General features: G+C 55.5%; 8 protein-coding genes across 8 annotated transcripts; 4 read left to right on the forward strand and 4 right to left on the reverse strand.

Moving 5' to 3' along the window:
* Positions 1-86: 86 nt before the first annotated feature.
* Positions 87-2,279, forward strand: SCP_0905370 (hypothetical protein; the record flags this gene model as incomplete). Its single annotated transcript, XM_027761769.1, has 4 exons — positions 87-1,044; positions 1,123-1,186; positions 1,243-1,334; positions 1,393-2,279. 4 exons carry the CDS (start codon positions 87-89, stop codon positions 2,277-2,279), a joined length of 2,001 nt encoding a protein of 666 aa, XP_027617570.1.
* A 1,270-nt stretch (positions 2,280-3,549) lies between these two features.
* SCP_0905380 (hypothetical protein) lies at positions 3,550-4,236 on the reverse strand (the record flags this gene model as incomplete). The annotated part of the gene is made up of 1 exon (XM_027761770.1): positions 3,550-4,236. One exon carries the CDS (start codon positions 4,234-4,236, stop codon positions 3,550-3,552), a length of 687 nt encoding a protein of 228 aa, XP_027617571.1.
* A 3,850-nt stretch (positions 4,237-8,086) lies between these two features.
* Positions 8,087-9,535, forward strand: SCP_0905390 (hypothetical protein; the record flags this gene model as incomplete). Its single annotated transcript, XM_027761771.1, has 5 exons — positions 8,087-8,198; positions 8,256-8,832; positions 8,884-8,898; positions 8,962-9,333; positions 9,442-9,535. The coding sequence occupies 5 exons, from the start codon at positions 8,087-8,089 to the stop codon at positions 9,533-9,535; spliced, it is 1,170 nt and encodes a 389-aa protein (XP_027617572.1).
* Positions 9,536-9,884: 349 nt separating this feature from the next.
* Positions 9,885-12,804, reverse strand: SCP_0905400 (hypothetical protein; the record flags this gene model as incomplete). The annotated part of the gene is made up of 14 exons (XM_027761772.1): positions 9,885-9,932; positions 9,986-10,145; positions 10,207-10,600; positions 10,651-10,804; positions 10,860-11,012; positions 11,077-11,181; positions 11,235-11,388; positions 11,436-11,551; positions 11,602-11,712; positions 11,769-11,939; positions 11,993-12,193; positions 12,248-12,490; positions 12,547-12,658; positions 12,722-12,804. The coding sequence occupies 14 exons, from the start codon at positions 12,802-12,804 to the stop codon at positions 9,885-9,887; spliced, it is 2,205 nt and encodes a 734-aa protein (XP_027617573.1).
* Positions 12,805-14,041: 1,237 nt separating this feature from the next.
* Positions 14,042-15,271, forward strand: SCP_0905410 (hypothetical protein; the record flags this gene model as incomplete). The annotated part of the gene is made up of 4 exons (XM_027761773.1): positions 14,042-14,254; positions 14,309-14,528; positions 14,589-14,928; positions 14,983-15,271. The coding sequence occupies 4 exons, from the start codon at positions 14,042-14,044 to the stop codon at positions 15,269-15,271; spliced, it is 1,062 nt and encodes a 353-aa protein (XP_027617574.1).
* Positions 15,272-15,600: 329 nt separating this feature from the next.
* On the reverse strand, positions 15,601-16,407 carry SCP_0905420 (hypothetical protein; the record flags this gene model as incomplete). Its single annotated transcript, XM_027761774.1, has 5 exons — positions 15,601-15,663; positions 15,717-15,790; positions 15,848-15,944; positions 16,020-16,310; positions 16,369-16,407. The coding sequence occupies 5 exons, from the start codon at positions 16,405-16,407 to the stop codon at positions 15,601-15,603; spliced, it is 564 nt and encodes a 187-aa protein (XP_027617575.1).
* A 101-nt stretch (positions 16,408-16,508) lies between these two features.
* SCP_0905430 (ATP-dependent DNA helicase PIF1) lies at positions 16,509-18,278 on the reverse strand (the record flags this gene model as incomplete). Its single annotated transcript, XM_027761775.1, has 6 exons — positions 16,509-16,729; positions 16,789-16,930; positions 16,982-17,070; positions 17,140-17,295; positions 17,371-17,466; positions 17,738-18,278. The coding sequence occupies 6 exons, from the start codon at positions 18,276-18,278 to the stop codon at positions 16,509-16,511; spliced, it is 1,245 nt and encodes a 414-aa protein (XP_027617576.1).
* A 1,655-nt stretch (positions 18,279-19,933) lies between these two features.
* On the forward strand, positions 19,934-22,609 carry SCP_0905440 (Serine/threonine-protein kinase SMU1; the record flags this gene model as incomplete). Its single annotated transcript, XM_027761776.1, has 6 exons — positions 19,934-20,947; positions 21,003-21,529; positions 21,642-22,021; positions 22,077-22,226; positions 22,283-22,467; positions 22,526-22,609. The coding sequence occupies 6 exons, from the start codon at positions 19,934-19,936 to the stop codon at positions 22,607-22,609; spliced, it is 2,340 nt and encodes a 779-aa protein (XP_027617577.1).
* Positions 22,610-23,083: the final 474 nt, after the last annotated feature.

The raw sequence follows: 23,083 nt of genomic DNA on the forward strand, positions 1-23,083 counted from the left end.
GACCCTGAGTTGGGGATGAGCGTGCGGCGAGAGAAGTCGCTTCTATAAGTCGCTGCCCTCGCCCAAGCATCCTCGCAGCGTCCTTCATGCTGCAGTCGCGCCTCGCCAACGCCCCGCCCCTCCCGCGCCAGCCCTTCGACTTCGGCCGCTCCCGCCCGAACATCCTAGACGACATCTCCCTCCTAGTCTCCTCGGTCGTCGCCCAGGACAAGCACCACGTCCGGGGCCAGTCTCCCGCCCCCGGCCAGTCTCCCGAGCCCCCGTCCCCGCCCTCTTCAGACTCCCCCGACTACCACTATGTTCCCAGCCCCAGCCCCGACACCATGTACTCCGACCGCTACCCCGACGCGTCCGCTGCCCAGCTCCCGAACCTGTCCTACTCTCTCCAGCACCCCCAGTCCCATTCGCGCCGCTCCCCCGCGGCTGCCCTCGCCGAGAATGTCGACCCGTCCTCCGCAGATATGTCGGAGCCAGAGCCCGCTCCGTACTCCGCCTCTCCGCTCTCGTCCCCCGAGATGCAGCACCACCGCCCAAACAATTTTTCCTTCCCCGCCCCCATGAGCGCGCCCCACTCTCAGCAACTATTCAGCTTTTCCACGTCCGCCTCCGTGTCAGCCGCTGGCCCGCCGTCCTCGCTCGAATATTCGACCCTCGACCGCCGCATGTCAGAGCCCGTCCTGGGTGGGGCCCGCCAGAGCTTTCCCGCCGTCTCTACCAACAGCGGCGGCCCAAGCCCGTTCACCTACGACCCCTCCTCCTCGGCGGGAACTACCATCCTCCCGTCCCCGGTTTCCCCGCGCCCCTCCTCTGCTTCGTTTTCCTCGTACTCCTCCTACGGTCACCCCCGCCAGTCCAGCGGCGACTTCTCTGCGTCTGCACCCAGTGGATGGTCCCTCAAGCACAGCGCGAGCACCGGCGACCTTGGCCAAGACGCCACCGCGCCACCCGTTTCTCCTGTGTACGCCGGCAGCGTGAGTGGCTCAGATGTTTCCGGGACCGGGGTGCCCTCGCCGCCCCGCGGTTCTCCAAGGAAGATTCCCCAAGGTGCGCCGGTCAGATCGGGCTCCGCTGCAAGCGGCCGCACGGGGAATAGTAAGACATATTCCTTTGTTGCGCTTCCAGGGAACGCAGTCAAGAAGCGGCCGCGCAGGCGGTACGACGAGATCGAGAGGTTGTACCAATGCAGGTGCGTTCCATGTCTGGTGTCTCGCGGACCATGTACTCAATCTCGCGTGCGTTCAGCTGGCCGAATTGCACAAAGGCGTACGGCACGCTCAATCACCTCAACGCGCACGTAACCATGCAGAAGCACGGCCCAAAGCGCAGTCCGGGCGGTACGTCTTTTAACTCGCACGATTGAACCTTATTTTTGATGGCTTTTCCACCGTGCAGAATTCAAGGAGCTCCGCAAACAGTGGCGCCAGCAGAAGAAGGAGGCTGACGATCAGGAACGCGAGCGTGAAGCACACGCACACGCCCTCAGGGCCATGCGCGATCCGTTCACGCACACGCACCTGCACGCGCAAGAGCTCGACCACCACACATTGACCTCGCGCCACGCGCGCCGGCGGCTCAGCCTCGACCCGTACCCGGACCCGCACAACTTGCAGTACCTCAGCGGCTTCCAGAGCCCGACCAGCCCGTACGCGTTCCCAGGCGTCGCGGTGCAGAGCGCGGGCTATCCGCCACTCCGGAGCCCCGTCGACGAAGTACAGTTCGTCCACCCCTCTGCGCACCACCCGCACGCGCACCACATTCAGAGCGACGACGAACTCCAGGGGATCGCACAGTACTACTCGTCCCAGCAGCAACGCACCCACCACGCGCACGGGGACATGTCCTGGCCAGGCCCACTGGCGCACCACCAGCAGAGCGAGCTGCGGCACGCGCAGGGGATGCCCATGGTGAGCTTGACAGGCGCGACGCGCCCGCTCCACCCGTATTATTCGCCGGCGCACCAGCACCAGCAGCAACAGCAACAGCAACAGATGAGCCTCAGCGCGCTCGCCGCCACGCCCAGCGCGTCCTTCTCCAGCCTCGGTTCTGCGCACGGACACAACGGCTCGAACGGGCACAACGGCGGTGGGGGCGCGAGTGGCGGGAACGGGTACGCGCTAGGCTCGAACCGCCTCCCGCCCGACAGCACCCTCCTCACACCGTTGCCGGGATACGACCCCGAGTCGGAGCTGATGATGGACCAGCGGTATGCCGCTGGTTCGAATGCGGGTGCTGTGCAGGGACAGAGTGCGGAGGGCATGTACCGACGGGAGTACGACTAGGGCACTTCGTGAGTCTCGCTGAGTCCTCCTTGCTCTTGTTCCCCCGCGTGCCCTGAGCACGTCCCGCTTCGCATTCCGCATCTCATATTCATCGATACCTTCTGGGCTTGATCTCGGTGGCTGTCTGCCTACCCTAGTTTCATGCTTCTCAATCCCGATGTATTGGATCTCGTTTCCGCGGACGTCTCGCAACTTCGCATTCTACCGCCGGATGCATCCTGCCTCGTATCTTATTATCATCGTATTCCCTTTCGTCTCCCGTCTTTTTATCCCTTGCAACGGGGCACCGCTCCGCCACATCCCGCACTGCCCCCTTATCTGCCGCCGCCGCCGTTATTTGCCCGCATCGTGCCGCCTCCTCACCTTAGCGCCACTCTGACTGTCATCCAACTCATTCAAACTTCAACCTTCGTGCACATACTTATCTTATCCGTTACAAGCCTACACCTTCAGTTACTGTACATACTCCGTTGGATAGCCCCCGCCTGGACCCCGTACTGTACGCTGTACAGTATCCTTATCTCCTCCCGCCTTTGCTGTACATGTACACTAATACCGGTATAGTACTGGGCCCCGCCCTTCCTTCCCGTTTTCGTTCTGTCGTTTGTCGCCGCTTGCCTGCGGATAACCCGCGGGTGCGGCGCGCGGCGTGTTTAGTTCCCTCAGAGTGCTATCTCGTATGGTATACGTAGGATCGTGTATAGTCGTCTAGTCGTGGCTTCGCCCGGACGGAGCGCGTGCTGTAGATAGTACTTGTATTCGTATATTCGTATGCGTACGCGTGTGTCAACAATTACGAAGTAGAGTTGTGCTCTTCTGCGTCGTGGCGTGAGCCGGTTCCCCGATGCGAATTCGAAACGCAGACGTCATTCGTATATGTTTCGACGGGATTGCGTCCGCCGGATCTGATCTGTGCGGACGCGATACGCGTCGCGTCATGCCCCTGTCTTTCTAATAGGAGCTGGACGCAAAGAAGAAGAAAGTGTCTAAGCTACTTTTCGCGCCGAATAGCTTTGCGAAGTATCTCCGCGTGTGCTCTGTGCGTGCGTTCTCTGACATATTTTTAGAGATTATCATTGAGGCGTATATCACGGATAAGTAGTTGCTATGCACTTGGACGTACGCGCTGGCACCACTCTATCACAACGAGGACACAGCAATACGCGCTGCGCGGACGTGCAGAAGGGATGCGCGTACACCGGGCCCGAGCAGAGAGCCTCCTGGTCATTCCGCGCGGCAGCGTTTGGTTGGCAGCTGGCCAAACAGACACTCAGTAAGACAGAGAGTTCGCGCGTCTCACGCGGGAGAACCGTTCTCCCACGGGCCGCGGGACCGTGCCACCACGCCGGGTGGGCATGGCCCAGACGAGGACTGTGAAAGGAAGCGCGAACGGTGGCGCGGCGTCGCGAGGCAGCACTGAGCAGAACGTCCAGCAGAGTTTGCTCGCCCACTGAATTTGCCTTCTCGCCTTCTCTGCTCTTCTCTTCTCCTGACCTGAGATTCGCTCGGTGGCAGTTGTGAGGGCCCGCTCGCCGGGGCCGCCCGCGCCATTTCGGGGCCGTGGTGTGGTGCAGTGGACTACAATAGGGTGGGAGCTGCCGGGCTTCGACGACGACGCGTGTGCGAGGGGGAGAGCTGGCAGCGTGTTGCGCATGCGCTGTGCGCTTCTCCTGCGGTGTGCTCCATGCCACGCGCGGGAAGGGTGTTCTGAGAAAGCCTGGAGGATGCATGCGGAGCAAGGCGAAGGCGAAGGCAAAGGCGATGGAGAAGGAGAAGGAGAAAGAGAAGGGCGGGTGGGATAGGGAGATGTGTTTTGCCATGCTAGGCACTCGGCGCAGCGCGTCGTCGCCCGAGACACACGGGTGGTCGCTGGCAGTGGTGGGAGCAGCGAGAGCAGTGTCACGGACGGGGCGCGGTGGCTGCGGGCGTGGGGGCGCTCCTCGGATGCCTCGTCCATGTTGCTGTCGCTTCAGGGTGCGTTGTGGGACGCGTTGTGTATTTTAGGGCGCCACACGGACGCTGTTGGCTCGATGGTGACACTTTGTGTCCGAGCACACCTGGCATCTTCCATGTGGACCGCGTGTGCTTCGCTCCGGCAGGCGCACCGACATCTCGGCCGGAAGCTGCTGCGTAAAGTGGGTGGGGAGGAGAACGGTGGCACCTTGGAGGAACGTGCGACGCGAAGTTGAAATATTGAATGCAACCCGGGTGCAAATTTGTCGCGTTGCACTTGGAACATTACGCTAGCCACGGAACAATATGTCAAAAAATGCATTGCAGGTGGGTTCACGCACCATCCATCAGTTCTGTCTGTCTGGTGAGAGTGGTGTCAGTCAGAGAGTGTCTGCTTGCTAGTACGACCTTCTGTAGATCACTACGACGACTATGACGCAAGTGGGGAAAACGTGGATTTACCTTTGGGTGCAGCTAGCAGGACGCTAGGGAGACTACTTTTCGCACTACTGCGCCGGGAAGGCCCATCCAGAGAAGCTCGTTCGCAGTATCACGGCACGCGAGCGTAGAGAGATTAGGAGCATCTGCTCCGATATCGGGGTGAACGTGGGGAGATGTCGGGTTGTGTCGTGATGGACGAGATGATCAGTGAGTCGGCAGCTCGAGACGACGTGATCAGCGCATCTGTGTTCTGCGTATCCTGCATGCGCGTGGCCAATCGTGAAAGGGCAGGAAAGGGCCCACAGTATTAAGTATGCATCATGTTTCATCGAAGCGCAGAAGGTCTGTCAAAAATTCCTTATCAATGCCACGTCCAGGTCATGCGGATGAGCGTTCCGGAGGTGGCAGAGCTTTCTTCGCCATTTGTCTGACATGCGGGTTTTCTGTGGACGGTTGAATGGCAGACGTGTACCTGTTATATATCCGCCATGTCGGATCTTGTCTGGAAAAACCCCAACGTGAGTACACAGTCTACCTTGAAAGTGAGAAGACCAAGGTGAGTTGGCAATCTCATGCAGGTGATTTGATGACACGGGAATGCAAGGCTGACATTCGCAAGGTTGGAAGTTGGTTGGAAGAGAGTTGCTGAGGCCTGAGGAGGGAAGGACCATCGAAGCGTCAACTTAACTGTGAGAATTCTTTCCTATTGTCTTCATGTATTACGAAGTCTTCGTCTTCTGTTCGAGCTTGGAAGTCGCTGTCAGCTTCAAGTACACATCCCGTATCCTGCGCCGAATCTCCAAATGCCTCCGACCGCGTCCGCGTGAACACTGCCGCCGTGTTTGTATACATCTGTGGGTGCTGTAACTTCCTTCCACCGTGCTATCACCGCCTGAGCATTCCCTGCTGACAGCTGATATTGCAACGGTTCAGTACCCGACCGATGTCCCGCCTCATAGGTTCGGTTTCTCTATTTCAGTTTTGGTGGCGGGCGCAGCTGATACACACTCCTCACTTCGGGGACTTCTTTGCCTCAGCGACTGCCCATTACCATTACCTCTGATATGCGGATATACCCTCCAGAGTAGTCTTATCGTCCTGGTGTCAATGAGTGGCGAAGTTTGCTAACTGATAATTATCCGCAGGCTCCTTGGACTTCACTTCGGGAAGATCGAGCACTCGGGAGATCGGAGAAATCTCACAGGGACTCCCGCTGCGGATGGCCCGTTATACAGTATGCTCGGATGCGAAGGGGCCGTTTTCTAGAAATTCTACGACTTTGTAAAGTGCGTCTTCCATGCCTACACTTGCTTGTAACGCTGGGTATACTAAGCATTAGTCACTCCTTCCATCAACGGGCCTCATCGACGCCGCCTCGTGCTTGCCACCTTGTCATTTTCCGAGGGACTGCTGCGCAGTGCAGCGCGGATCTGTACCGTTCTTCTGGCTTGTGGCCTCGGGAGATTTCGGTGTTTGCGCCATTACTATTCTTGCTTGACGAACCAAGAATGCAGCGATTTGGGTTTGTTTCCTTCGCGGCATGGACTCCGCGTGGTTTCCACGACTTCGATCATAAAGTGACCAGAGTGTTTTTTCCAGGCAGTCGAGGCAGCACTGGATGGTCTGAGATTTAAGTGTCTTCCTAGCCACCAGCGAGCTACAGCGGACTCACCGTCTGATTGGAAGCACTATCTTTCAAATCCTCCGTGCTGATGACAGTCGTCACCAAGTATTCAACCTGACATTGCACGTGCGACGGCGCTCTTCGTTCTTTGGTGATACCCTAACACTTATAGGGTAGAAGCGCGCGTACCTCCAGGAATCTATGACAGGCTCGACTTGCATCTGCGTCATTTGGTTCGCTAATAGTTCAATTTTTCCTTCCAAGTCTATTTCTTGAGTTTAGCATGCAGAAGAGACGCATGCTATCAAGCTGGTGATACAGGTTCGCAAATATCGGAAAGGGCGGCTTCACATATCCGACTTCGTTCCTACCAAGTCCGCGATTTCTCCATCTATGCAGACATTGTTTGTCTCGAGTTCCAATGCCTCTCGTCTTTGCACTGGACTGATCAGAGTATGTCGCAATAGTGAATAAGTAAAAGGCATGCATTTGTTTATCATGTAAGTTCAATTATTTGGCCCGGATCTTTTATGTTCTGATGTCTCCAGACCGCGTTGTTGCATATCTGTTCTTCGAGTTGGATCTGGTTTCGGCATATATTCCCGCTAATCGCACCAGATCTAGTTGTGATGTTTGAAAGCAAGCATCGCTAAGACATTCCTGCCTACGACTCTAATTATCACCGTGTCGCGCACATTTCTCTATTATCGTCCCAAATGACAAGAAGCTGAACTACGCACATCAATAACTGACGTCTCTGCAACGCAGGTTGTATCACTTCCCATCGCTTTCCGTCGGAAACGCATGTAAGTAATCGAGTGGCGGCAGCATATATGGCCATGCGCGATTCGCATTCCGTACAGCTGAGAATGCACATTTACCATTTATCAAGAAATTCCAACCATGTGTACACGTCTTGAATGTCCGGCAATCCTTTTAGGACTCGCCATCGTCGAATTGACTGTAAACTCTGCGCCGACACTGATGTAGGCGCGAATCACTACGGCGAGAAGACGCCGATGTACACAGGGAGTCAGGTCTATGATCCAGCGTACTGCTGTGACGTTGATGGGAGTCCCATTGCAGTATTCATAGAACAATCCTCACTACCAAACAATCCAACCAGCGTCACGACATGGCGGTTTAATGGTGAAAACCACGGGGAGAGTAGAGTTGTTCTTAGGTTGCGTACATTACTGACCAATATAGTACAACACTACCAGTGTGTAAAACGCCTCATGAAACAGCTTTGACTGAATACACTATGCGTAGGAGAACTGTACCCGATCGAGTTTGTAAATATTCTCAGTCCAAGTGCTAGACAATATGATTTTCTACTGCCATGGCTCATACTGTACCGTTTCGACCACTCTAGAAATCGAGAAATCCCAGAAAATCGGAAAATTCAAAATTATTGGCGGTCAGCGAAAAATAAAATCGAATGTGACGCGTGACCACCGGAGTGGTCGAAGTGATACAGTAAGAGCTCACCTGTATTTACGTACTATTCAACTTGACCAGCCTGCTAGTGGCTGAGGTAGGCGGCACTACGCGGATATTTGCCACAGGCGGTACTAAAAACGGGGTATACTACAACTCTGTGACAAGCAGACAGGTAAGATATTCAGCGCTGTAAATGGCACGATGTGCTGTTAACTTATATTGATCTCACGGCCACGTGGATACGTAGTCTGAATCGCCCGATGTGGAAACGCATGGTTCTTTGGAGACGTTCAGGAGTGTTGAGCATCTTGCATCTCTCCCACTCTCTACTCCATGCATCTGCGACATGCTGACTAGGTCTGCGGATAGGAAAACTCGCTCGTCCGCAAAGGGGGCAAAGGCCGGTGGCAATAATAAGGCAGTATCACGCAGTGTGTCTTCTCGCTCAAAACCCCCAGGTCAGTCCCAGCAGCAATCAAGGCATGTATGCATCCGATTCTATTCAACCTACATAGAAACAAGACAAACGAGGAAGGCACTAGACGATGACGCTCGTCCCTCGAAGAAACCCAGAATTACGAAAGAGACGGTGATCGCGGAAATTGCTAATTCTGGCCGATCCACGAGACTGACCGAACCGGATCCACCTGCGAAGAAGTCTACGGGTAGATCCAGTAATTCTTCTATTAAGGAGCGCAGTACCGGGAAGGGATATACCACAAAGGCTCCGGATACCTCGTCTGTGCGCAAAGCCGCTCTTCCAGTCGGAGGCTCGTCCGGGGGACGGAACGATACGAGACTGAGGAAATTAGAGGAGGAGTTCGAGCAGAAGCAGCGGTCCCTGAAACGCGAGCGCGACGAGTTTGAGGCCGAGGTTGCGGACCTTCAGAAGTCTCAAGATAGCGTGGACGAAAGAGAGAAGGCCGTCACGAAGAAGGAGGAGGCACTTGCACGTACCGAGGCGAAACTGAACGAACGCGATGCGGCTGTCGTGAAGAGAGAGCAGGAAGTCGCGGGCCTTGTAACCAGCGTGACAAGCAGTCGAGCGGAGCAGGCTCTGGCGCAGCTCGAAGAGAGCTTCACTTGTGCTTTGTGAGCTTTTCATATGTTTGTCGTGTTACAAAATGTGACGTGCATTTTCAGATGCTTCGACGTCATGTACGCTCACTTTTCATTCGTAGGCAAGCTCGCGCGCGGTATATTGACATGTTCAAATTTCAGGGCATGCCCATATACCCTCACGATGTCACAATGCGGACACTCTTACTGCGCTGTATGTATCCTCAAGTGGTTCTTCTCACACCTTCACTACGAGTGCGGCAGTTGGCATGAGATCCTGGAATGTCCCCTTTGTCGCACTTCGCTACCTATGCCGAGGGATGGTCTGCGTTCCATTTTTTCATGCCCGTTTTCGCCTAACAGGATGGCGGACAAGCTCCTCACCGATTTCGTGGATGTGCTGCATAAATCTGGGCCTGCTGTGGGTACCAGTGCGAGCGCAAAGAAGAAGCAGAAAGCTGCCGAAACAGGAGATCCTACTGCAGCGTGGCACGAAGGCGGCAGTGCAAGAGCCGAATGGGAAGAACGAGAGCGGTGCGTACACCGCCCATCCCCTACTACTTGATCAGTTTGCTCAAATTTGACGCATATGTTGAATGGACCGCCTTGCGACGCCGTGTTATCTCCATGCTTTGCTAACAGGAAAGGAAGAGATGAAATGAGACTGCTAACCGCCAACTGGGCCAAGCTTCAGCGTTTGGACTTCAAAGCCATTAGAGATCGTATCGGAAGTTGAATTCGCTACCGCTATTTTCTTGCATTAGCCTTGCGGCATTGTATGCTCTCTTATCGACCTCTCCTCGTCCCTTAAGCACTATAACGGGTTCGAATATCCATGCCATTTCTTCCAAGATTGTCCTTCGCATTATTGAAGTGATCCTCAAAGCGCCTTGGAGCAGTGCACGCATCTAATATCTTACCCTCTACGGTTTGATCAAGTGCTACAACCGCGTTGCATGCATATGATAGCACGTATTCGCCACACAACGAGACAGCAGTTGCAGAGGTAAATCACAATAGACAGTAGCAATTGCGACATACATTTGCGTCTCATGTGTGTAGAACAATTAACAAAGCACCGAAGTTCAAAGGTAAAAGCACCGTTCCTTGAGACCGCGCATCCCGAGGATATCCTGCGACAGATGCAATCAAAGAACGGGTCTTGCTCAGATATATCAGAACTCACCCAATCCGCACCCGTGATCCACAGGTCCGCTACTCCATCCATCTTCCCTAATACTGCCGCGCCCTTCCACGCCAGAACACGAGGGTCGACGTCCTTCGGTGGAGGAATGATCTGCACCTTCTCCATGTTAGGCACCAGGGGTGTCGCAATTGCCTGCAATCTGACAGACCGCACGTCTCGCACCCTGTAGCGATTGATACGGATAGGGATGGTGGGCGCACCTGCTTTCAAGGGCATGAGCCATGCCAGGGACGAGGGCGGTGCCCCCAATCACCAGGACAGCCTGAAGGTACCTGCGTATCTTCTCGTCTCCTCCGGCGGCGCGAGCGCTGTTGAAGATTGCAACGTCCAGCGGCAGCTTGCTTGCCTCAAAGCATACGTCAATCGAGCTTTCTCCCGGTAACGTCTGCGGCGGGCGCACGGGTTGGGGTGGTTCAACGGGGGTAGGAGCCGGCGAGGGAACGGAGGCTTTACTGTCGATTTCGTCGTCGAGGATTTCCATCGGAACATCCGCTGTGCCTTCTCCGATCGTCGCGGTTGTTGTTATTGTCGGCTGTTGCACTTCTTCTTTCACTTCTCTAGGAGGAGAGGAATTCTCGACTGCGGCGGCCGCATCTGGCGTATTTGGTGAGTTCGGATATCTCTAAGAGGCCTCCGATACGTACCTCCCTGGACTGGATGTGGTGACATCACTGCGGACGGCAGTTCCCCGGGGGCGGGAGTCTGAGGGCCAGAATGTGGCATAGACGGTATCTCAGGAGGCGGCAGGTAGGGTGTCTGTAGAGTGAGGTGCTGCGTTGAGATGACCATCGCGTAGGGCTATGACAGCCGCAAGATGAGCGCATATTCGTGAACAGCCAATACACGCCCTTACATAGCGGTGTGCAACATGGTGGGGCGCAACATGGTGGTGTGCAACATGGTCGTTAACTTGCTCTGAGAGGTTGTCTGTGATGTCTTTGTGTGATGTCGGCCTCATTCCAGTGCGTTTCTGTTCAAATTCGATGACACGCGGTTCGAAGAGACACTGTGAACGAGTTGGGGACTTATGAGAACAGTTGTCAATAAATGTAACATAGGAAGCTTCGTACCATCGGTGCAAGTATTATCTCGTCGTAAGCACGAAGTCCATACTTTTCAGTCGGCTTGCCAGGCCGACGCACCACAAAGTCATACAGATTCAGAGCTACGTCACCCTGTCCAGGTCAACCATGACCGGCTTAGATGGAGGCACAGCAGGAAGACCTACCTCCGCTAAGGTGCATAACCGAGCCTTCAGATCCTCGATAACACTCCAGTCATACCAACGAGCAAGATCTATCTCTCTGTACGGGAAGCTGATCCTCTCCAGCAGCACATACAAGAACTCGGAGATATCATCTCCGCCCATATTGAGAGACATCCTGGAAGGGGTGTGTACATTACCAGGCATTTACTATGCATCACATACCTTGTACCAGCTAAGACAAGACCATCGTCGACGCATGCTATGCTTGTTGTAACGGCGCCCATATCCACGACGCAGGCATTAGAAATGCCAGCGCCGTATGTGGCCGCCAGCGATTCCTGCAAACCAGTTAGACACGAATGGCAGTGTATATGAGAACATAAATTACTTGCTGTGCACATAGCTGCTTGAAGCCCATGGAGACGAGTAACATCCTAACGAGTGCCTGCACGTAGAACCGGTCGTAATAATCTGGGATCACAAGTACGACAGAGTAATCCTGCCAGCGTTTATTGAAGATGGAGATTACGGCGCATGAGATCCAGAACAACGCACGTGGTATGCATGCGGTTCAATGTTCAATCTTTTGAACGCAGCGCGCAGAATCGTCTCAATGTCGTCGAGGGCGCCTTCAATAGATGGGTAGTCTCTAGTATTGAAATTGCCGCCATAGATCGGCCATTTTATCACATAACCTGCGGATGCTGGATCTGCAAGTTGAAGAGCCTTGCCATTGACCCTAAGACATCAGCAAGGAGGTGAGAAGTCATCTGCAATACCTTGTCGCCGACCAAAACATCTTCGATAGGCTCTTTGATCCAATCGATGAGAAAAGGATCATTTGATTCCGGTATAATCTCCGGAACGAATTGTTCGTTGAAAGTAGAGGCAATGCCTGCGGCATTTGGCGTCACGCGCAGCTTATAAAAGCGCATTCGGTCGCGAAGAGAGACAGTGATTGCTGCGACTTTCAGATCGAACTAAGCGTGGTGGTCAACACCGCACAAAGCAGCACGCCTGATCGCAGTACTCACAGGATCATCTGATGTCAACGACACGGAGTATTCATCGCCATTGGGCGGGGTTGCTGCTGCGTGCGCACGTGCAGCAGCTCGAGGTCGCGATATACCTTCAACGTACTTTGGTGCAAGGACGGGCCGTGTGTGCTTGCGCGCAATAACGTTCGGAATTGTGACCGGATTCACGTCGGATGCACGCCCAACGCGAACATAGCGCGATCCCAGGTGAATGACCAGTACTCTGGAACCACGCCTGACCTACGCAGAGAACAATGACTGAGGCTGAAGAACCAAAATGTGGCATAGCGGCGTACCTCGGTTGGAGTCGCAGAGCCCGTATCATCTGCTCTTTTCTTAGAATTTCTGTACCAAAGCGCCTGGGACTCGGTCTTTAGATAGCCGGAGTTAGGGTGCTTTGCATTTGACCTGAAGGACGGACGGCGTTCTGTTAGTGCAATGGCTCGTACTCTCTTGAAAGTGTAACTGTACGCCGCTAGGCCCAAGGGCACATGAAATGAAGTGAATCGCATAGCAGATTCATCCTTCTTTGCGTTTGGTATCCCGCGAGGCATCCTGATAATTATCGTTTGGTCTGAGGTTGAGGACGAGGCGGCGAGCGCATGTGCCAGTATACATAGTTGCGGCAGTAGCGAGGACCCCCCGTAACTCGCTCAGAGCTCCGATCCCGCCGGAGGCCATTTTCGGGGGTTGGGAGACGGTCATTTTCGGGGGTTTCGCACTCAAGGTCCGGGACCCCCGGCCGGTTTCGGGGGAAAATGGGATCGAACATCTGCGGTGAGAAGTGGGTTCAAAACGAATTTTCGCCGGAAAATCCTCCCAAGTTGAGGGTCTCCACGAAAAATTCTCCCAGGAACCATTTTTCGGGGGTTTCGCACTGAAAACCTCGGGCCAAAGGGGACAATTTCGGGGATATCTGCACATAAGTTGTACCGGTTTTTGCACCATTTTCGGGGTCCGAGATCGGATGGCCTGCGGCGGGCCCAGTTTCGGGGATTCAGGCATCGGGGCTCTTGGGGGGGGGGGGTCCTCAGTAACGGATACCAGCACGATCACATAACCTGCGTGTAGAAAGTCTTACACAGTTCGAAATAAATTATTGTACCACCACGCATATGTTTTCATTCATACAGCGGAGAACTCTGAGGTTGCAGAAGTCTTGTTTCCCAGGCGAGGAAGCGCTGAGAAGCTGAATGGGGTCCCAATGTCATAAGCATCACAACATTAGCCTGACACTCTAACTATAGCCTATAGGTGTAGTGCACATGGCAATTTAATTTAATTAATTCGAGAGGAAGAAGAGAATACACAACAAGCGAAGGCCTGTCTTCCTCATTTCGAGGGACATCCTGCACAAGATTTAACCAGGCTCTCTGCTTCAAGAGAAAGCTCTCTAATAGTGACCTTCCCGTTCAGCAGATTAGAGGAGGAATATCTCGACCAAGCTCGGGAGCAAGTCGTGTGATGGGAGTAAGCATGTTCAGGCGATATTTTGCAGTCCAATATCGCAGACTTATATCGAGCAATATCATCTTGTAAGGCATCCCGTGCGGCATCGACCCTGGTCGTGTCACGTCTAGACTTCGTTAGGATGTCCACTCCAGGGTATGTGCACTCTGCTTCGTTTCCTCCTGAGAAACGCTCATCGGCAGGGAGATCTAGAAATCTCTCGGAGTTTTGCGCAGTGCGGATCGTGAACAGGCATGCAACTGAGTACTAAGTAGTGACCGTGACGCGGAAGGATTTCTGCGGTCATGTGAATCGTAACGCGTGGCGCGTTTTCGCAACACCATGTCTCTCGAGGTCGACCATACAGCAAAAATCGACGCAGCACGCTCGCTACAAGCACAACTACAGAACACGCGCCTCTACATTGTCGGCTATCGCGAGCAATTTGATACCCACCATGCTGCCGCTGCCGAGTCCGGCTCCAGTTCACTGTACGAAACGCGGACGGGGCTCACAGACCCGGCTGTCGTAGCTGTTGACGTCGCCTCGCAGATTGTGCGCTATATAAATTTGGGTCTGGTTTCATGTGTGCTCACTATGTGGTTTAAGGCATTCCTGAGAAAACTGAAGATCCAGTATCTGGAACAGAAGGCTAAGGACCAGTACATCAAGACCATCGTCAGCCCTGACGCGCCAAACATCGACGCCAACGACAACGAGAAGCTCAGGGTAGTGAACGAGGCGAAAAAGGAAGCCTTGAAGGCCGCAAAGGCGCATCTCGCAGAGAAGGACGGGGACATCCGCAAGTTCGCCCCGCTGGTCGAGCAAGGTGCGTACTTCACTTCCTTCATCCAGCACCTACCGACAGACAACTTCTTCTTTGCATCAGACTACAACAAAGCGAAACTGCTGACGGACGAGGCCTTCTCGCTCGCGAGCCAGATCCTCGACGCGCGGCTGACGCTCACGCGCCTGCGCTCTGCGCACCCACTTCCGCGGCTCACGATCCCGGCCGCGAATGCGCAGCTAGATGTGCAAGTGATAGAGATGCAGAAGCTTGACGACGCGCTGCAGGGCGTCAACGAGAACATCGAGCGCGTAAAGGAGGCCGTGAAGGACGGCGCGCGAGAGTTTGAGCGGTTGCGCGTTGAGCGCGCGGACATGGAGAAGCTCGTGCAGGCGGAGAAGGACGAGGGTGAGGACGAGACCGTAATCGGGCTATATGACTGGTGCGGCGGCTCACTTGTACAATTGTTACGGTACATTGACTGGATATCTGGCAGGTATACTGCGTCACTCGCGCTCCATCGCTCCCTCCTCTCACTGGAGACGTTCCACTTCGCATCTGAGAATGAGCTACACCTCAAGTACGCGATTCCCCGCCAGGGAGAGGCACGGCGGCGGGAAGTGCAGATCACCCTGCTGTTCGTGCCCAATACGCGGCAACTCGCTGACGCGCAAATCGAGGGACTCAGCGGGGACCTGGGGGACATCGTTGGTGCACACATCCAAGCAAATGACGTACCCGGCCTCATCGCGGCAGTCCTCGCGCGGGCACGGGCAGAACGCTAACGTCTGGATTCTACTTTCTCGGTGACGGCTTCGACTCGTCATGGATCGCATCGCGCAAGAAGAATGGTGCGTGTACACTACACAGAATGTGCCTCTGGGATTGTGTTTGTACTGGAGCATTTCGAGCATTATCATTATGAGTATACCTGCGATCATCTGTGATACCAGCGATGATGGGGGTAAATGGCTAGAATGATGTTTGAACTATGGGTGTGCGAGTGCGGTCCAAGTATACGATACCAAACATTGCCCTCGCGGGGGCACTTCTTCCTCGTGTGATACGATAATTTACAATGGTTAGCAGCTCGGTGATGAAGCCAACAGGGCATTCACAGAGCTGGGACAGTCTCCAGGGTCTTGCTCCACTCAACCACCTTCGGATGTGCATTGACCTGCAAAGTCCAGCAATGAACAGTGAGCCTCGTCCACAGACAATTACGCGTACCTTTGCTGGGTCAAAATGCAGCACCTGTAGGCCATCGAGCGATGTAGCCCGGGATAGCGCGACATATGCCTGGCCTGCGGGTGCACCGCCAGTTAGCACGCAATGCACTAACATGGAGACCACAGACGCACCTTTCTCGAACACCTTCGCCAAATCGACCTTGACGCGCTCTAACGTCTGGCCCTGCGACTTATGGATCGACATCGCCCACGCCAGGATGAGGGGCAGCTATAAAACCCCATCATCCACTTCAGCGATCCATCCGTACTCACGCTCAAAGCGGGGAAAAATATCCCAACGCACCTGCGTACGGCTGGCCTGCACCTCCCCACTCGGCAGCTCCACTTTGAACGACTCGGACTGGACGACGACGCGGCGGCGGGAGCCGCCAGGCCCAAGGAAGTCGACAACAGGCCAAGGGGTAACCTCCGCCGCCTTCTTCGCGGGCTTGGCCGCGCCGTTCTTCGAGAGCGGCTTCCCGCCCGGCAGCTCGTCGTCGAGTGAACCGTTGGGGTCCGACGGGTCGAGGAACTTGACTACCTGGCCCATCGACCCGTTCACGAGCGTCTCATCTATGTTCTTGATGAGCATCACCTACGCAGGAGCATGCGTGTTAGCGTGTGTTCCAAGGGAGATGCACGACGAAACGTACCTGCGCACCGATCTTGAGTATGAGCCGCTGCGGCGCCATGAAGTTGCTGAGCATCTTCTGGCGCTGCGCCTCGTCCTGGAGCAGCCCCCCGTCGGACGCGAGAAACGTGTGCCCCTCCGTGCGGATGCTCTTCATGCGCATCACGTTCGACTGGTCCACCTCTTCGCGGCGGGGGAAGCTAATAAAACGATACGCGCGGGGCAGTTGGCCGAATGCGACAGCACGGAAGCACGGAACACGTACAGCTCGGTCGCGCCCAGCCCGTCTTCGTAGATGATTTCCCGTTCCAGCCTCTTGAACTTTTTAATGGACTCGTCCGAGAGGCACCCCAAGCGCATCTCGTTCAGCATGCTGACAAACTCTGTACGTGTCTTCACGCATCAGCATACATTTTGTTATGGGCGCAGACGGTGAGCGCACCAGGGTCTTTCTGGCGGAACACACGCGTGAGATTGAACGTCTTCTTGATCGTCTGGCCCCACAATTCCGCCTCGAACGCGAACTTGACCCCCGTGCTCTTCGTCACGGGCGGCAGCTGGAAGAAGTCTCCCGTGACAATGACCTGGCGACGTGTTCGTAAACAGCAAAAGCACGTCGAGGCAGGCGAACGCACCTGGATACCGCCGAAGGGCTCTACGCGCTTGCGGATGATGCTCCCGATGCGTGCGAGCTTGTCGAACAGTTCGCCCTCCACCATCGACACTACATGGAATAGGGCCAGCGACCGTCAACGCCGTGCAAGAATGCGAACGAGAACGGAAAGGAACTGACCCTCGTCGATGATGAGCACCTGCGTACGCAGCCAGCGGCCGGTCGCCTTCTTGTTTTTCCTGATCTTCGTCGCGAGTTGCTCCGCACTCTCGCGCCCCAGGCCGATGCCCGCAAATGAGTGGATCGTGATGCCGCCGATATTGCACGCGGCGATACCTGCATATATTGGGATCCGGTGAGGCAAGGGGCAGCACTAGAAGAGATGCTGATCCGCTGCAAATGAAGACATACCAGTTGAGGCGGTAACAGCGACTGCATCAATGGCCCTCGGATGCTTCTTCTTCATCGTCTTGATGATCTCGCGCAAAAGCACAGATTTTCCAGTTCCTGTGGAGCTAGTCAGAACGGGAGCACTTCTGAGCGGAATACGGTTGAAAGGGAGCTCGCGTAGGCAAGTATCAAGGTACTCGTTTCCTTTCGTTCTCCTCACGCTAGAGCAGTGATTTGCGGCATCATCAGACCCTTTTTGAACCATCTAACATGTTGTTTGGAGGTTACATTAGGCGCATATACGCAGTGGAAGAACAGCATGGCTCATGGATGCTCAAATCGCTGGCAGATTGTCTTCTCAGAACTGAACACCCAATCCAGCACTCACCAGCGCTGCCAGTGTAGAACACACTCTGTCCGTCCTGCACAAGTTTCAAGATATGCTGCTGCTCCTGACTCAAAAACACGGGTGCAGGTTTAGCGACGGCACCCGAGGAAGCCGCAGAGACGACGAGTGGCGCGTTGGCCACGCGCGACGACCCGAACGTGCGCGACGTAGTAGACTCGGTATTTTCGCTCCAGTTAGGAGGTAGCTGACGGCGTTTCGCCGGTGGGTCCTGGGACGGGGCCGACCGCTTCAGGCTCCCAGGTGGCCCGCCTCTGAACGCTTGCGAGCTCGACGCGGACGAAGTGCCCGAAAGCGTCTTCTCGGACGCGACGGCGTGGCCGCTGAGCGCGTCCTGGATGTCTTTCAGGCGCTGTGCCATGCCAGGGAGCTGTTGCTGGGGAGGAGAGGGCGTCCAGGGGATTGCGGACGCGTCGGAAGCGCTGAGGGAGGAGTTCTGGCTGGCAGAGGGGAGAGGGGCAGAGGAGAAGTCGCGTTTGATGGATTTGAGGCCAGAAATGGGCTGCTTGGACGGTGCGGGCATGGTCAGCTAGACGAGGGCAAGAGAGAGCACAAGAAACTTATTCGACGCTGGTAACCGAAGAATTCGAAGACTATCAACTTTGTTGCTTGCACGCGCGTGACACGTGGCAAAGTCACCTGACCGTGACAGTCGGGGTCATTTTTTCTGAACCTCTTGGCCGTCTAAAATGTACACAGAGTGAACCAACTTGATGCCATTTGAATTTCTGCAACAGCTTTGGAATGAGTCCACCATCAGGCTTGTCGACATCGTTACGCGTTTCGTTGATCTCTCAAAGCATATAATTACATCTCTAGCTGACATTGCGGTGAACATAGATTTTGTGATTGCAAGCGAACAATCGCGACTGCAAACCATCACAACTCGGCGACAGGTATGTCTCTCCGTCTTTCCGTCTTTCGGTGGCAATGTCGCACTGTCGTTCGAGCAGACTGACAAATTATCTGTTCTGACCCTCAATAACAGGATCCGAATTCCAAGTGGCTTGATGCTTGCTGTAAAATCAGGCTGATGGCCAAAGTTGGTGCGAATAAATGCCTTTGAGTCACCCTTCATGCCTTTCACTTCACTGCCGGGTCTTTTCCACAGGCTCACAGGGCACGAAAGGTGAATCTCGTTAGACACCAATCTCATCAGACACCAATTCTTCGTCAAGTAACTCAATGGCTAAGCCTTTGACGAGACTGTGTTCGTGGCACTCATTTGACCCGCAGAAGAGCAGCATGCGTGAGCTCTGCAATTTACACTATTCCTGTGTGTGGTATCCAGCGAAAGAAAGCTAGTAAAATTCTCTCCGCACTCTCCCATTCGCGCAATAGCGGGGTCGTTTACATTACGGCGGGCGGTGGCGAACTTATCTCGTGTCCGGTACCATCGTACCACTCAACTTTTGGTTGCCATTCGCGCGCCAGGATACGTGCCTGACCTCCCGGAATGAAAGTAACGGAAGATTGTTCGTCAAGGCACGCCAGGGATCTGGTCGTCAGAACATGTCACCTCGATCGCCTGTTGACATGCTAACTTGACACGGTGATACGCACCGGCATCTTGCATGATCATCCAGCTGTTGGTGTTTCTTTCTGTGTATAAACTGGCAAGAAACACACATCGCAACGGTTGAACGTTGAACGCCCACAGCCGGCGCTCTGAGTCATCACAGCTTCGAAGCACTTTCAGTTAAAATCATGAAATGGTCGGAAGGCAACACCGGTTTGTGTCAAAGACTCTTTCCACACTATCGTGGGCGTGAGTGCTCCGGTAACCTTACCTGAGGAAGGTTTTTGAGGACGGGTTGGAGATTGTGGCGGCGAGCGGGAATGAGCGGATCGATAAGAGCCGAGAATTGTCGTTTTTCGTATTTTTCAGAGCCGCGGACTGGACGCTGTCCTGCACGACGTCTGCGCGACAACGAGCGGCGACGAGCAGGGCTTTCACTGCAAAGTTCTGCGCTGCCGACGGCGAGCGAGAGCTAGTCTATTCGCGGGAAGACGGAAATTAAAGCCTCGGAGTGGCACTGCGGAGACTGCTGCCACGCTTGGGCCAGCACCCTTGTTCCTCATCGCTACGCCAACGCCGCCAACGTTGGCCAGCCGCCTCGAACGTCGTCCTCAGCGTTGCCAACGTCTGATTCACTGTTGCACACATCCTCATTGCCGATGTCGACGACCTCACAAAGCGCAGTCAACGAGAGGCCGTACCTTCCTCCCCGCTCGACCAAGCGCCAGTCGAAAATCACCGTCGAATACCACCATCCCTCTCGCGAGTCCATCCAGGAGTACGAAGGGCTCATCGCCGACGCCAACGTCCACGCCGCCGCCGCCGCCAACTACCACGATCCGCTTCTCGCCTCGAGACCAGCCCCAACTCCGCCGTCGCCCTCGAACAAACAGAGCAACGGCAATTCCTCTCCCAGAGCTCGCCACTCGCAGTACAAGCCATCTCCCCGCAAACAAAGCCTCCACGTCTCTCCTTCAACCAAGACCCTCGACCGCGATCCTTTCGCTGCCAATCGCATCAACGAGGGCGTCATCATGACCAGTACATCTCCCCCGCCCCGCCCATCGAGGGCCAACACCGCCAACCTCAACGACCTCTTCCCCACCCAGAACAATTACCCGACGAATCGTCTCTCCGATCCGCTCGTGCTCCCTCCCGAGGCTAGGTACTATGTCGACCAGCAGGAGAACCAGTCGCTGCTCGAGCCCTCCGAGACGTCCGCCGTCGTCGGGTACACGCAGGTGTCGACCTATAACCCACCGAGCACGCCGACCACGGGTTCCGCCACGGGCACCCGCTCGCGCAGCGCGACCGTGGTGGCCAAGTCGAAGAAGGGCATGTTCAACTTCATGTCCGACTTCCTCAACAGCTCGAAGCGCCCGGAGATCAGCACGCCCTACGACCCGGTCCACCTCACCCACGTCGGCTTCAACTCGTCCACGGGCGAGTTCACCGGTCTCCCCAAGGAGTGGCAGCAACTTCTCCAGGAGAGCGGCATCTCCAAGTCCGAGCAGGAGAAGAACCCCCAGGCGGTCATGGAGATCGTCAAGTTCTACCAGGAGGGCCGCGGCGACACCTCCGTCTGGGACAAGATGGGCGCGGTTGCCGCGCCCCAGCCAATCCAGCCGAGCTCGCAGCCCAAGGCCTACGTCGACGACGGCTTCCAGAACCCCGTGAGTCCCACCACCCCATGCGCATCTCATTTCACCGTTTATTAACCCTCACTAGCGCGTGGCACCTCCCCCGCCGAAAAGGGCTGCAACGACGCAAGGCACGCCAAGTCCGCACCGCGCGGCGCCCCACCCGCCTGCCCCGCTCACCCCCGCGCTCGACCGCTCGACCTCGCAACGGCTGCCCACCTCCAAGCCATACAAATCCACCGACCAGCTCTCGCGCGCCAACACCACGCGCGATCGGCGGTCGCACGGGCCCAGTGGGGGCACGCCGCCCCACCCGCAAACGCCTCCCCCGCCCCCGCCGTCCGGGCACCCAGGTAAGTCTGGCTCGGCTACAGCCGATCTCTCGCGGAGTGCGACTACTCGCGATACCCGCTCTGCCGCGGCCCAGCAGCCAAGCGCCGCCACCGCGAGCCTGCAGAAGGCCGCGGGCGTGGGCGGCACAGCGACGCCGCGGAGGCGGGAGAAGAAAGAGAAGGACAAGGACAAGGAGGCGGACATCGTCAAGCGCCTGCAGCAGATCTGCACCGACGCGGACCCGACGCGACTCTACCGCAACTTGGTGAAGATCGGCGCGGGGTGAGTGGATCTGTCTTATCTATCTGTCCTGTCTGTCTATCTGTCCATGTGTGGATCCGGCTGTGGCGTCGCGGTTTGCTGCCGGTGCTGATGTCGCCTTTGCGGTTGCTAGCGCGTCTGGAGGCGTGTATACTGCCTACCAAGTGGGAACGAACGTCTCCGTTGCGATTAAGCAGATGGACCTGGAGAAGCAACCCAAGAAGGACCTCATCATCAATGAGATCCTCGTCATGCGGGCCTCGCGCCACCCGAACATTGTCAACTACATTGACTCGTTCTTGCACAAGAACGAGCTGTGGGTCGTCATGGAATACATGGAGGGTGGCTCGCTCACGGACGTCGTCACTGCGAACCTTATGTCCGAGGGACAGATCGCAGCGGTCTCGCGGGAGACGGCACAGGGCCTTGAACACCTCCATCGACATGGTGTCATCCATCGTGACATTAAGAGCGACAACGTTCTCCTTAGCATGAACGGTGACATCAAACTAAGTGTGTTTCCAGTAAATTCTGCTCCATCGCGGCGTTCTAACATAGTGCTCGACAGCTGACTTTGGTTTCTGCGCACAAATTTCTGATGGCAACTCCAAGCGGACAACGATGGTCGGTACGCCATATTGGATGGCACCAGAAGTCGTCACGCGGAAGGAGTACGGTCCCAAGGTCGATATTTGGAGTCTGGGGATTATGGCAATTGGTGCGACAATACGTTGGACAATGATGCATCTCCATTGACCGTCAAATTTGATGCAGAAATGATCGAGGGGGAACCTCCATACTTGAACCAAAATCCGCTCAAGGCGCTGTATCTTATTGCCACCAACGGGACGCCAACTATTGCGAATCCAGAATCGTTGTCTACTGTCTTCCGGGACTACCTAGCACGAACCCTGGAAGTGGACTCCGAGAAGCGGCCGACCGCGTCAGAATTGCTACAGGTGCTGTGCTACATTCTTCCTCACCCTATCAGATGATCTGATCTCTGTACGTGCCCAGCACCCCTTCTTCAAGCTTTCCGAGCCACTGCGGACACTGGCGCCCCTGATCAGGGCCGCGCGGGAGATAGCAAAGTCGAAGTGAAGTGTCCGGACCCTTTTTTTCTTTCTCGTGTCGAGTTCGCCCAACGTCATCACCATGTCACAGCCTGCATCGATCTATCTATCTCTGCCCATCCTTTCGTTGGATCTTTCACCTCGTTACCTCCGTTATCGTACCCACTTCGCGTCTTGTTCACTGTCCCGCGGACATTCCGGGTCTGTTCTGTCGCGGCGGGCGCGTGTCCGTCGGGGCGTGTACATACATCATACACCCTGTCTTGGTTCATACCCGTGACAAGTAATACCTCTTTCTGCAGCTTCCTCGTACGATGAATGCTATGACCACTCTTAGAGGAAGTTTCCGTCGGCGGGGTGCTTGTGCGATGTGACCGCCGCTCGACGGTGTAAGTTGCGCGTCAACCACATAGTGATCCGACAACAGAAGTTCTGAAAAAGCATGTCTATACAATGGATGATGATGCAGGGATATATGATACAAATTTAAGAGCTTAATGCT

Source organism: Sparassis crispa (genome assembly GCF_003851025.1).
Source record: "Sparassis crispa DNA, contig_000008F, whole genome shotgun sequence".
In the NCBI taxonomy this organism is placed as follows: Eukaryota; Fungi; Basidiomycota; class Agaricomycetes; order Polyporales; family Sparassidaceae; genus Sparassis; species Sparassis crispa.